Source organism: Panicum hallii, chromosome 6 (assembly GCF_002211085.1).
Source record: "Panicum hallii strain FIL2 chromosome 6, PHallii_v3.1, whole genome shotgun sequence".
Taxonomy (NCBI): domain Eukaryota; kingdom Viridiplantae; phylum Streptophyta; class Magnoliopsida; order Poales; family Poaceae; genus Panicum; species Panicum hallii.
In genome coordinates this window covers 32369458-32383352 of record NC_038047.1, presented here as the reverse complement: position 1 = coordinate 32383352, position 13895 = coordinate 32369458, and the positions used below count along the sequence as shown (strand labels likewise).

At 44.3% G+C, this 13895-nt stretch overlaps 1 protein-coding gene across 1 annotated transcript; it reads right to left on the bottom strand.

Moving 5' to 3' along the window:
* Positions 1 to 9942: 9942 nt before the first annotated feature.
* Positions 9943 to 12780, bottom strand: LOC112898206. The gene is made up of 3 exons (XM_025966580.1): positions 12697 to 12780; positions 10637 to 11131; positions 9943 to 10179 (listed from the first exon to the last, which is right to left on the bottom strand). Exons 2-3 carry the CDS (start codon positions 11084 to 11086, stop codon positions 9943 to 9945), a joined length of 687 nt encoding a protein of 228 aa, XP_025822365.1. The 5' UTR covers positions 11087 to 11131; positions 12697 to 12780.
* Positions 12781 to 13895: the final 1115 nt, after the last annotated feature.

Sequence of the window (13895 nt, the reverse complement as noted above, 5' to 3'; positions counted from 1 at the left end):
ACAGGTTCTGGAACGAACTAGAAGGTTCGGGCTTAGGATGAACCCGAAGAAGTGTGCTTTTGGCATGTCGGCTGGACAATTTTTAGGTTTTCTGGTTCATGAAAGAGGGATCGAGATTGGCCTAAAAAGTCAGGAAGCCGTACGCACCATGGTGCCACCTACTATGAAGAAGGAGCTCCAACAGCTTATCGGCAAGATCAACTTTGTCAGGAGGTTTATTTCTAATCTTTCTGGGCCAATCGAGCCTTTTATGGAGTTGGTGAAAATCAAAACCAATGAAGAATTTTGATGGGGGGCAGAACAGCAACAGGCATTTGAAGAGATTAAGGAGTATTTATCAAAACCACCTGTGCTGGTTCCACCCCAACAAGATAGGCCATTTTATGTGTACTTATCAGTTGGTGACACCTCCATCGCATCGGTAGTAATACAAGTGCATGACAACAAAGAGAGGGTTGTATTCTACCTCAGCAGAAGGATGCTGGACGCAGAGACAAGGTACCCAGATATCAAAAAATTGTGCCTTTGCCTATTCTTTACATGCACCAAGCTTCGTCACATCCTATTATCGGCCGAGGTAATTGTTATCTGCAAATTGGATGTTATAAAACATATGCTATCGGCTCCTGTGTTGAAAGGCTGATTGGGAAAATGGATGTTTGCATTGTCAGAGTTCAATATCCGATATCAACCCACGAAGGCGGTCAAAGGGCAAGCGTTAGCAGATCTTATTGTTGAATGGGTCAATACCAACATAGCAGCGCTTGCCGTACGAGCTTGGGCTATGTACTTCGACGGGTCAGTTTGCGGAGGTGGATGTGGCATAGGTATTCTGCTGGTATCGCCTCGGGGGGCAACGTATTCTTTCTCAATCAGATTGCCTACTACTTGCACAAATAATCTTGCAAAATATGAGGCGGTGCATAAAGGTATGGAATTGCTTCTTGAGGCCGGAGCTGAAGCGGTGGAAGTCTTCGAGGACTCGAAATTGGTCATCTCTCAACTCACAGAAGAATATAGGTGTGAGAGTGAACTACTCTTTCCGTTGTGGGTGCAATGCTAAGAATTGATAGCCCAATTCAGGTACATAAATTTCTATTGGATACCTAGGGCTCGGAACTCGGAGGCCAATGATTTGGCACAACTGGCTTCAGGGTAGAAAGTCGATGGATCCAATCATCATGTGCACCTACTGGACTAGGGGGATTGGAGAGCCGATATCTTCAATTACTTGAAGGATTCGGCTCGGGGGCACCCAAGAGGATACGTTATAAAGCCATGAGATATGTCCTGATAGGGGAGGACATGTTCTACAGGACCTTGGAAGGGTTGTTGCTTAAATGCCTGGGGCCGGTTGAATCCAATCAGCTCTTAGATGAAGTCCATGAAGGAACCTACGGGACTCATCAATCGGCTCACAAAATGAAGTGGCTGAATTAGGCGGTCAGGGTACTATTGGCCCACCATGCTTGAGGATTGTTTTAAGTATTATAAAGGATGTCAAGCATGTCAGAGGTTCGGGATGATTCAGATGGTACCAGCATCAGTGATGAACCCCATTATTAAACCATGGCCGTTCAGAGGCTGGGCATGGACATGATCGGCAAAATTAATCCTCCATCCAGCAAAGGCCACCAGTTCATTTTGGCCATCACGGATTACTTCACCAAGTGGGTAGAAGCAATTCCTATAAAATCAGAGCCTCATCAAGTTTATTAAGAGGAAGATTGATGAGTACCCTAGACGTTGGCATGAGGTCTTATCAGAGGCATTGTGGGTATACCATATATCTTGTCAATGGGGTGACGAAAACTTCCCCTTATCACTTAGTCTACGAGCAAGAGGCTGTGTTACCATGGGAAATTACGGCTGGATCGAGGCGCGTAGAGTTCCAGAATGATTTAACAGCTGAAGAATATGCTACTCTGATGAATGACAATGTTGAGGACCTCACGGAGCTCAGGCTTTGGTCACTTGAGAAGATCAAGGAAAATAAGGTCAAAGTAGCCCACACGTATAATAAGAAGGTCAAGCCGAAGGAATTCCATGTAGAAGATTTGGTTTGGTAAGCAGTACTACCATTGGGAACTAAGGACGCAACGTATGGCAAGTGGTCCCCAAACTGGCATGGGCCATATAGGGTTGACCAAGTTTTACCTGGGAATGCATATATGCTTGAAGAATTGGAAGGTGTCAAGTTCCCGGTGGCAGTCAACGGTCAACATCTCAAGAGATACTTCCCAAGCAAGTTCGTTGATGAGTAGTAAAGCCGATGTCATGCATCAGGCTATAAGCCGATGTGACCGATGGGCCTGAGTAAGGCAGCGCCGGAGTTGTACGGAAAGGTGCAAACCAATAGAGCTCGATGGCCCGAGTCTGCGAAACCGATGACGTATGGCAAAATAAGAACGAAGAAAGGAGGCCGATGCGTATGGTTGGCCCACACGTTAAAGAAAAGCATTTCGTAAGTTGTCAAAATAGCCGATGTAAGACCATCGACTCTAGAATTTTCTGAAGTAATCAACATAATGGGATCACTGAACAGCTAATGTGTGACCATCGACTTTAGAGTTAAAATGTATGCACACAAAGTTTATCTGTTAAAGAAACAGGTTTTCTGAAGGAACTCATCAATGGCGGAAATGGCGTCAAGACGGACACGATCAACTTCAGCGATCACTGCTTCATCCTCCTCGTCCATTCCCGGCATCACCTATTTGCTCAGAGCACTCAGCTCGGCCAGATCTACCTTCAGTTCAGCGGCCGGGGCTTCTGCCTCCCGTTTGGAGCTTGCAATAAGGTCTTTTTCTTCTTGGATGCGCTGCTTGGTGGCTCGGACTTTGGCCTCGAGATCCTCTAGATCTTTCTCCAGAAGAAGAAGCCGTTGGGCAGAAACAGATGTGTCAGCCTTGGCATCCAGAGCAGCTTTCTTCTTGTTGATCGACTGACACCGCTCGGCAATATTGGTTCTCAAGGGGGATTGAGAGCGACGGGTCTCAATCCTATGGCGAGCTTCTGCTACTTTTACCCGAAAGGAAGGGAGGTGCCCAGCCGGCAAGAGCTTGACTTGAAGACCCACGGGAAGCTGGGAGTTGACCTCATCAAGGATCCGCTTTACCGCGCTGGAATCCTGGACCAGGACGTCGATCGAACCTGACAGAAGATCCTTCATACAGAGAAGCGGACTGGCAACGCTAGTTGAGTCCGGTTGAGAATCATCGGCTTCTAGTATGGCCGACCCGATGGACGCAGGATCAAACGCAAGCAATTCTGAGAGGTTCAGGCTCTGAAAGGAGGCATGTGAGTAGAGCAGCATAGAAAGGAACGAAAACGACCTGGGAGTAAAACACACCTGTCCTAGGAGGGAAGTAGCAACAGCCGATGAAGAAGCGATCGGCTCTTGAAGGCGCGTCCCTTCTGGAGGAGGAACGTCGATAGCAGGAGAAGCAAAGGTCGGCTCTCGGGGGGTCACCTTTTCAGAAGGAGGAGTGGCAGCCGATGAAGCAGCAGTCGGCTTTGGCAGGCGCGTCCCTTCTAAAGGAAGATTGTCAGTCGCTGAGGCAACAGCTGGCCTCTCCAAAGAGGAAGTAACGACCGACGCGGCCACAATAGGCTCCGGCAGACCTTGTGGGATGACTGGTGTATCAATCAGTGCCGAAGGGCCTTCCAGAGCTGTTGGGAGAGGATCACGAAGAGTAATTAGAGCATTGATAAGTGCTTCAACATCCTCTGGAACCTCTAAAGCTGAATCTTTTTGGCACGGGGGTTCCTCCCCATTGGAAATGTCCACAACAACGGGCTGCAAGAAAAGCAAGTGTGATTAAGAAGAATGTACATAACAGAGGGGCAACTACCAAAAAGGTGATCCAAACCTGGCTAACGACTGAAGTTTCTTGACTGGGGGAAGATGGCCCAGCTGCTTTCCGGATTTTCCTGACAAGCACCTTCCTCGTCTTAGCACGAGCCCGGGGGGCAACAACGTCAGAAGATCGTCTCCGCTTGGGGGTCAGCTTTGCGGTGTTGGGCTGGATCTGCATGATACTTTTCAAAGGAGGAGGTGCGTTTTTGCCAAAGAGAACCACAGGGGCAATTGGCGAGAACTGGAAGACAGATCCGTCATCATTCTTGGGCTCTGGGCCATCTTCCTGCTGCAGAAAGAGAAAATGGAATCAGAAAGATTCAGTAAGGTCAAAAGGAGGAACGATAGGCGAACAGTAATACCTCTCCTTCAGGGATTTCATACTCAGCGTGAATTTGTTGCAGCATTGGCCCCAACGCTCTCCAGAAAACATGAGTCTTCCACATCAACCACCAGTCCTCAAAGTCAACAGCCGAAGAAATAAAGGCAAGGTCGATAGGAATCGGGATGGAAAGGTCTGAAAACAGACTGTAGCATCTTTGGGTGGTGACGGCGTCAGGAAGGTCCACTCTATTTGATGTTAGATGATGAAGGAGGAAATGTGGAGGCACTTGCCCAAAACCAAACTGCCGGGTGCTACGACCGGCTGGTAAAATTCATATCCTGATTTGATGATCCGGTTGGAAGTGCTCATGCCGACTGGGAGGAGGCAAGGATGAATCATGATCGAGTATAGACGCCTGGTGTCGATATCATGGGCGAAGTCAGCTAATTGGAACGTGGCTAGGTTCTCAAAGATTTCAGAATCAGCATACGGGAGGAAGATTGGGTTGTCCAGACCTTTGTAAGAAACCCTAAACCATCTTGAGGCGTCTGAAGGATTTAACTTCCCACCAGGGAGACTATATAAGGCCTGTCCGAAGCTGGTGCATCGGATTTGTCTCCCGCTCTGGTCGGGAAAAGAGTTGTTGGCCAGAGAGGGGAAATTTGGGATGAAGTCTTGGAAGTAAAGGTGAGCCCATAGCTGGATGAACCACCAGGGACCACCAGTCCTAAGCTTTTTCTACGAAAGAAGACTCGAGGTCATCAGATGAAGGTATCTGTAGATTTCTCCAAGGAACAATTTACCAAGGCCAATAGTATAACCTTTGGCCAGCTCATACACCAGAGGAAGATAGTTCTTGGTTGGAGCAAGTGAAGGGCCACAGAAGAGAAAGTGTTCTAGCCATAGATTCAGGAAGGCTGTGTGTTCTTTCTCTGTCACAGGTCCCTTTATTTTCAGATGTTGGTTTAGATAGGCGCTCCAGTTTGTGCACTCTGTTTTGGAAGACAGTTTGAAGGGGACTACAGAAAGCCTATAAGCAGAGGGACAAGATGATGAGATGTCCAAGCCGTAATCATCATAACATCTAAAAGAGTTGGAGTCATTGGACCATGTCCGAAGAGGAAACAGTTCAAGGCATCAGACCAAAAATAGCCAATGATCTTCAGAAGGTTCTCATTCTTTTCAAGAGGGGAAAGAGATAGAGACAGGGCATCGATTATCCCTATGGATTCCCATAAAGGTTGGTAGGTGTTCGCCACTCTGTTATACCAAGCTACCCAGCCCTCTGGAGGATTTGGCCAAGCGCGAAGGCTATCGGACCAAGAGTCTAGATCTATGTCTTGACTCACGAAGGGGATTCGATTAGCCTCGCAAGAAATTAGATCTATGGGCTTCTCGTAAGAACGAGGCCCAAGACAGAAAGAATTGGGGGAAGAAGGATACGGTAAGAGGATATCGGAAGCCTTAAAAGACACACGAAAGACAAAGTAGTCGAAGAAGAGGTCATTTAACAACGCAATGAATCTTGTAATTACCGCATTAAATTAATAGAGGCTGGAGTTTTACCTTCAGACCGAAGACATTCACGCCAGTACTCGAAGACTCCGCCATCGGGAACCCTGATGAAGTCAAGAACTTAGGGAATAGATCTAGGGTTGGCGGCGCAGGATTGAGCGCGTATTCTGAGGCTCAGAGGAGAATCTCGTGGCTAGGGTTTATGAGCAAAAGGGATTTTTGGAAGGAAACCCAGATTTTGGGAATCTTCAGAGATCTATCTTGAAGAAGGTTTGGGTTCGGGCGGAGAATGAAATGAATTGAAGACCCGGTTCAAGTCCGGATCGGCATATTCTAAGGAAGGGAACCGATGCGTTGCCATCGGCTCTTAACGGATCGTTTTGTTTAAAGAAATCATGGACGGAAAAGGGAATTTTATTTACAACGAGGAAGTAAGTAAAGGGGAGCCGATTGCTCCTAGAGCCGATCTATCGGCTTAGTGCTACAGTCTACCACCAGTAAACGCCAGAGGTCTTGCAGCGCTTGGTCGGTGGAGCTGTGCTGACATCACTATTGTCACTGCTACCATTGCTATCATCATCTCCGCTGCTACTGCTGGTGAAGTTGCCTTCATCCTCGGTGTCCTCGTCGTCCTCAGTGGCATCTTCTGATGATTCGCCAAGCAGGAAGTTACCTGTTACTAAGTCTTCTTCGGTTGAGGAGGAATCGGCTTTTTCTTCCGAGGAGGAGAGCTCTTCTCCCTAGGATGCGCCGTCTTCGTCGTCCTCCTCCAGCTCGGCTCCAAGAAGAAGTCTGAGATCTTCGTCGTCGGTTAGGGATTCGTCATCCTCTGACTGGGATTGGAAGTCCCACTCCTCTGCATCCCAATGCAGGGGAGCAAGGATCTCGTAGGCAGCTATCGGATCGTATTCTGGAGTGGGCTCTCGGGAGGATTCAGATTCAAAGGAAATAACAGAAGAGGCAGAGGAAGAGGAAGAGGCCATTGCAAGAGGAGGAAAGAGTGGTTTGGATGTGTTTGTCAGTGGCTGAAGAAAGAAGACGATTAAGAAAGTTGCTGGGGGTAAGTTTATAAAGGCAAAAGCGGAAGGTGAATCGGCACTATAACGGTTCCCAAGGAGCCTGATGTGGAGCGGTCATATCCCCTAGAAGTTGAAGAGGCACGTCTATACGGAATGCAGAAGTCGAAGAGTTGAGGCGATTAAAAAGGAGATGGTTTCAGAATTATCATTACCGAAATCAGGGGGGCATGTGTTATCGCTATAATTTAGTCAGGCTGGATGTGGGCCGTGGAGCAAGATGGATTGGAAGGATAATTATAATGGGCTTGCGAATCGGACCCTGTGCAGATGTTTTGGGCCCAGGGAGGCCATGTATCTAGCTAGGTAGGTATGCTTAAACAGTTTAGATAGAGATAGTTAAGATTTGTGTCGTGTTTGGTTAGGGTTGGTTAAGAAAGGAAAGTCTACGGACTATAAATATGTATCATGGGTAAACAATAGGGAATCAATCGTTCATCAACAACTCCTGGCGCATCGCCTCCCCTGTTCTAGGGTTTCTCGGGTAAGTGCCGTGCAGCCCCGGTCACGTCCTGCGTGATCGGGCAGCGTTGTCCTTACTTGTTTATGTTTGTGTTTCTTGTTCTGAAGCATTGTTGATGGCGAGTAGCACTAGTTATCTCAACGCGTGTAGAATAATGATTAGTCTTCTCTAGGTTTTAATTATGTTCTGTTCATTATCTATAAGCGTTTAGCTGCTATCGTACCTAAGTTTGGGTACGGGGGCGGTATCTTGCTCTGTTCTTATTTAGTAGATCTAATCTATTATAGTTAGTCTTTGATCATCAGAGATTTAGTTTAATATCTGCATAATTAGGCCCTACAAACGAGTTGAAAGTTTCGGCAGTATGATTGGTATCTTGTAATAGCTTAGAGAGGGATTGTTCCGAGAATCGGCTTTCGGGTTGGTTGTTAGGCCTCTGTTTAGGTTGTTGCGTTGCTGTCCTTTTGTATCTGTTAGGCTCAATTACGTGTAGGATGTTCTGATTACACAGTGAGAGCTTTAACTGTCGTAGATTGGATTAGCTTAATGTTTATGGAGTGAAGTTTGTACTGTTATTGGACATATTTGCCTCATTCATAGATCCGATCCGGTATTGAACACAATCGGCTCTTTACAGCCGATACCGGGAAGCATCTAATGAGCCGATTATGGCTCGGGCTAACGTTTACATGTGTCTGTGCATGCAGGAAACTAACATGTAACACCTTCCTAATCAGGTACAGGGTCAGGTGGCATGCCTAGCGACTCCAAGCCAGGGCGTGTGCCTGATCTCGGGTCGTTGACCGAGGGCCGGGGCCCACCAGCAGTCCCGGGAGCCTCCCGGCTCCTCGTGTTGCCTGTCGCTGCTCGCCGGCGGATTTTGACCGACAACAATATGTCAACCAAACCCAAAAGCACAAATCAATGAGGGGTAATATTATATCTACTAGCACCGCCACCTCTAGAAATGTTATGCGCTGTTGATGATGGTATGGACGGACTGCCAGAAACTCCTCGAGGATGACTACTCGTCGAATCCTAGTTATAGACAAAGTTAAATGTATATAGTACATATATATATAAGAAAATTTAAGCATTGCTAGTTATACGAAAGAATTACCACTTGTGGAGATGGTAGATGCATGTATGGTACAAAAGTCGGCGGTGGTGGAGGAGACAAAGGAAGAGGTGGTAGATTAAATTGTGATCCAAGGGTAGCCGCTAACATTTTTTAGAAACCAATAATAGATCAAGTATCTTATAGCAATGAAAAGTGCACATCGACTTGAAAAATATCAAACTTGCATAGTACCTGAAGCATAAATTTAATTTCATCAGCTTGGGTAGGCCGACGAACTAATTTAGTGGTTTTTGTTGGCTTGCCATAGGCCGACGAAAATAAATTTGGCCGACGAAATTGAGCTATTTTGGTGTAGTGTACATGGGCTGTTCTGCAGAAGCCAACTTCACAGGGATTGAGTGTCATTAGTGTGTCAGCTGCTTTACTGGAACTTGTCAATAATAATACGTTGCAGACTCTTTTAGTGGCCCACCATCATCATGAATTACTGATTTCTTCGTAGTGGTTTGTTCTATGCTTAACAATCAATCAAATAATTTATAATAAATAATGACAGACAGTTATTACTTGACTAGGTGAAGACAGATTAAGCAACGATGACGTGGCCATAGTGGGATAGACAAGCCCAAGCTGAACTCGATGTAATGGTACATATTTCGATCCTTGCCTATTTCCTTGGTAAGAAAGCAATGGGATCATGTGGGGGTTCAACTGGTATTAGTGGCTGCAACCATTATGGATCAGCAGATGCAACAAGCAACATTTCCAAGTTCCATAAGGGATGCGCACATTTCAAGAATTGCACTCTGGAAGCTTTAGCAAATAATTATAGGATGAGACTGCTTGCTTGCAGTTGCTGCCCCTGTAGTTGAGCCACTGACGTATATAAGTTGTATAGTAGAAGGTGCCAAAAGTCAAATGCTGGCTTCTACTTTGAAATGGATAGAGTTTAATCTATATCATTAACAACTTTAATTCTTTAAAACCTACCTTCATCATACTTTTTACATCTATCATGACAGAATGCTTGAAAATTGAAAGCAATTATTATTTGTGCTGCTGTGGGAAAAAAGCCATTACCATTGGTACCCACTTCCTCAAGAAAAAAATATTACTAAAGGAACGCAGGTAAATAATGCGCAGCGCTAATGAGTTACAAGCATCCTTTATATTGATTTTTTCCATGGCCTTTCGAAAGCAAATATAATTACTAAAAGTGCAAAACTTTAGATATTTTTGCTCAAACTAGCACAAAAATATGGTATATAGCTGATCACCTATACAGCTTAGCTAGACATTTAAAAGAAAAGAGTAACATCAAATTTTGTAGAATTTCATGCAAATTTGGGAGAACTTAGAAGCGAACCACTACCATGGAACCCACATGTACAAATAGTTCTAAAATCGCACCCAAATCAGCCTAATAGATATGACCAAACCAACATATTAAAGTACACATAATAATGGTACACCAAATTTGATCCAAGAAATATACAATTCTGGCAAGAAAAACCAAAAGGTAAAATCTAGAGCAGCTGACAACATCGAACTAAGTCACCTAACAGTACCAATGATATAGAGAAAGTCTCAAGCATCATATATATATGCTGCTCCATCATTAGGTTAGCAGTTTCGCTTCTTGATTTCCTTCAGTAGCCATTCCTTCTTTAACTCCATTGGAAATGCTACAAGTATTCTGAACTCAAAATCATTGCGTCTAAGTATATTGAAGGCCTTGAGGAAATCATCACGGGCCAAGTCTGGTATTCTTTTTAATTCTGCAACAACAGCTTCAGGACAAGCTTCCTTTGGTATTCCTTGAGGCTCTGGTGGCTTTTCAATACAGTCATCTTCTGCAGCCTGGATAAAAATGATATAGCAAATCTATTATGTTACTATTCGGTTATCATTGATAAAACATAAAGTACCACCCAATCACAAATTATATGGTTGACTGTGGGAAATACAAACATTCAGAACTCAACAAATCCAGTTCCATCAACTTATAAAAAAAATGCATCATGTGATGAATATGTAAAATGGATGTGTAAACCAGTTAATTTGGCAGTAAGACAGCTTGCTACGCTTGTAAAAAAAAAAGTAGTAGTATAGCTTGCTAGTTATTTTTGTAACAGTGTGCTGAATAGTACAAAAAAACTTACTATTCTCATGGTTTAAGTACTGCAAATTATATCATGCCTTCTTTTACTTGTATCGATATCAAGATATGAAAGCTAGGAGATCATGCCAATTAGAAAAAAGAAACTATATGGATATATAACTAGAAAACAAAAAAATAATACAGAAATCATTGCACCTTGTAGTCAGCACCAGGTGGCTTAATCAGATCTTTCATTTTCTTTTTGTGTCCTGATTTCATGAAGGCTCCATCACCTTCTATTGGATGAAAACTCTCAGGAACACTTGCACTCTCTGTAGGTTGAAGAGCCAGCAATCGTTTTCCTGCAACCTTGCCCTTGTGAACAACACATTTATTCTTTCTATGAGCACGACCGACCGTCTCCTTTGCCACGAATGCAGTATAACACATTTGACACTTCATTAAGTGGTCTAGATATTTTAATTCACATTCGAATTGGAATCCACACTTATCACAAGATGTCCAGAAAGATTCCAGTGTCTGTTCGGGGACTGCAACTCGGGCAGTGTCAGCATCAACAACAGGACAAGCAACCATAACGAGCGCCATATCATGAGATGGAGCAGAAGCTGCAGTAGTTGAGGTTGCACCATTGATTTCCTCCATTTTGTCCAGCGACTTGCTCTCAAAACGAAAGAAGCAGTTTTCAACCTTCACACAAATGAAAAGAAATGAGATCGATCGCCCAAAAATTCAAAAATACATGCCAAAAAATTATCACTTATACAAGGGTTAGTTGCAAAACCAATATACTGATTCCTCAAATATATAATCTGAAATACAAGTATCATGTTACTGTATAGCTCCACATTCAATCATAAATGAGATATGATGCCTTGAGATCGCGAGCCCATTAAATACCAATCTCACCTTATCTCATTTCAAGCGTGTATTTAAAAGTACGAGCCCATATTTGTTGCAATATATTCCAGGCATATATACCATTTCTAGTTTAAGAATTCTTAAGGATATGACCAGATTCTTAGTAAACATATGGATCGAATTAGTAAACTTGGAGCGGAAAAACTTCACCACAAAAGAGATAGATTAAGCAAGACAAGATAAAACTATTTCATACAGTTTCACATGAACTTAATGTCTTCATTTAATTTAACACATAAGAAAATTCGTATGGCATAAATAAACACAATCACGTGTAAGCAAGACAATATGAGATCATGAAACATTGAAACTACACTAATATCTCCAAATATTGTAAACTCAACAAACAAATTAGAAATTTGCCAAAAATATCTCCATTTGCTCCCTTGCTTAACAATTCTATGTCGCAAATCAGTAAATTACGTTAAGAAATTGTTAGCCAAAGCTGTGGGCAAAACTGAAGATGAACCTGTACGTAAATGCCCGTAAGAAGAAAAATGATGGTAGAATCTATAGGAATGGCTGACAGATCTTTCCATTCTTTGAGGTGTGCAATCACCTTCAAATCCGTTTTCCTCCCAATCTATTCCATTGATTTAGTACTACGAGAGTAGCAGGTATGTAGGCGTGTACTGCAATTGCTTAGCTTGCCGCCAGCCGGCTACCGCGCTGAACGCAGTTTTAATTTGGTGCCGCTGAGCACGTCGTCGTGCCTGACCTTGCGCTCCGTTGTTAGGGTTACAGACTAGAGAGGGGATTGTGGATTAGCCAACATCGAGCCAAAGCGCTGGATCTGAAATAGGGAGAGGCTTTCCTGGAGAAATCTCAGATCATGATGGATTTCCTCTGATTCGTGCACCGAGCCGCCAAAACTCTGGTCGAGCTGTACCGATTTGACTCTGATCCAGCAATGGAATGAATCCGAGCCTAGCATCAGAGGCTCGTAGAGTAGAGCAAAATTTCAGATTTAGCAACGAATCACTCAGAGTCTCTGCTCGCGGGCCTGCGCTTTTCAGTGTATTCAGCGGCGCGAGGAGGCGACCACGCAGCAAATCTCGAGAAATTATGGAGCAGTGCTGGTGCTGCTCAACCACTTTCAAGAAACGGAGATGGCATATCAGAATCGGCACAGCAGCCGCGAATTCTTCAGGGCAGGAGCTCGTCCTCCGCCTTGCTGAAATCCAACACCCCAAATCGATAATTTCACCGAAGATCTCGCACAAGGCCAGGCGATGCAACATGCAAAACCCTAAGCCCGAAGTGGACGGGGAGGAGGAGCGAGGAAGGGAACGGCGAGGAGAGGAGCAGACGGGGATGGGAAGCAGTGAGCATACCAGCCGTCGGGGAAGACAACGCCGGAGTGCCGCCGAGGTCGCCTTGGAATCGAAGAGCACGACGAAACGAGGGCGAGTGCGCGACTCCGGTCGAAAGAGGTGAATGAAGTCCTCGTGAGCCCGGACGTGGGTGCTGGATAGTGGTGGGATCCCCGGCCCTAGCTAACAAAATGTGTCGTCTTCCCGTTGATAAATTGCGCCACATCTTATCTTTCCGATGCTTTACAAACTGGGTGTTTCTGTATGTTGGACAACAGTTGGAGTGGGAAACGTCCAGACATGGAGCGAATTCAAAAACAACAAAGCTTTGTCCATAAACTACAGCAGTGAAAGAGAGAGCCAATGTTTGCCCTCGTTAAAAACAAATTACTTATCTCATTCTAGTTGAATTGACATGGTCTGAAAAACTGAAATTAGTTGCACGATAAAAATTGTAGAATCAACAATTCAAGAGACTTTAGAATGCACTGAGGTCGCCTGGCCAGTGAGCAGCACAAGGCGAAGGTGCACTAGCAGAAATGGCTATCCCGTGGAAGGTGGAAAGTTGTTTGGCCAGGGATCCTACGTACGTGATCTTTTTTGAATAAAAATAGGTCAGTCCATGAGGTCTCCGTCCATCATGTCCACTGGAAGTAAAGACAAGTGAGCTTATTAGTAAGCCCATCTCTAGCTATTTCTGTAGCCATTTACATTTATGCCTTCAAATTTTGGTATGACGCCGTCTCACACAAAACCATACAAACCTCGCAAAACCAAAAACCCAAGCCCATAACCAATGAAAATCAATCATCCAAAATACTAAACCAGCATCCCGAAGATAAAACCAGCAAAAACCTCTGCATTGCAAGGAATCAAATCTAGTCACTTTTTTAGAAAGCCCTTAACTTTTGTATAAGTAAAACTATACCATCCCCATGATGGATTGGAGTGATGGCCCACCTACTCGTAACATTTACAAAAATAGCTTTCTACCTCTAATAAGATTGTTTAGGAGCAGCGAATATATTTAAGCATCATTCTATCTCTAAGATTTTTTGGTAATATACAAACATTTCCATTCCGGCTTTCTATCTCTACAATTATCTCATAGTAAAACAGCAACAATCAAGTTTCAGCCTTCTATCTCTAAGTTTGTAAGGTAGTGTGATAGCGGCGAGGTATGTAAGATTAATGGGAAATAATTGAGGCAATCACAATTA

What these genes read in the sequence shown, in the direction of transcription:
- LOC112898206 (XM_025966580.1), bottom strand. Translation starts at nt 11,086, where the DNA reads ATGGAGGAAATCAATGGTGCAACCTCAACTACTGCAGCTTCTGCTCCA. An exon ending in CACCTGGTGCTGACTACAAG is followed by an intron (nt 10,180 to 10,636) that starts GTGCAATGATTT and finishes ATTTTTATCCAG; the next exon opens with GCTGCAGAAGATGACTGTAT.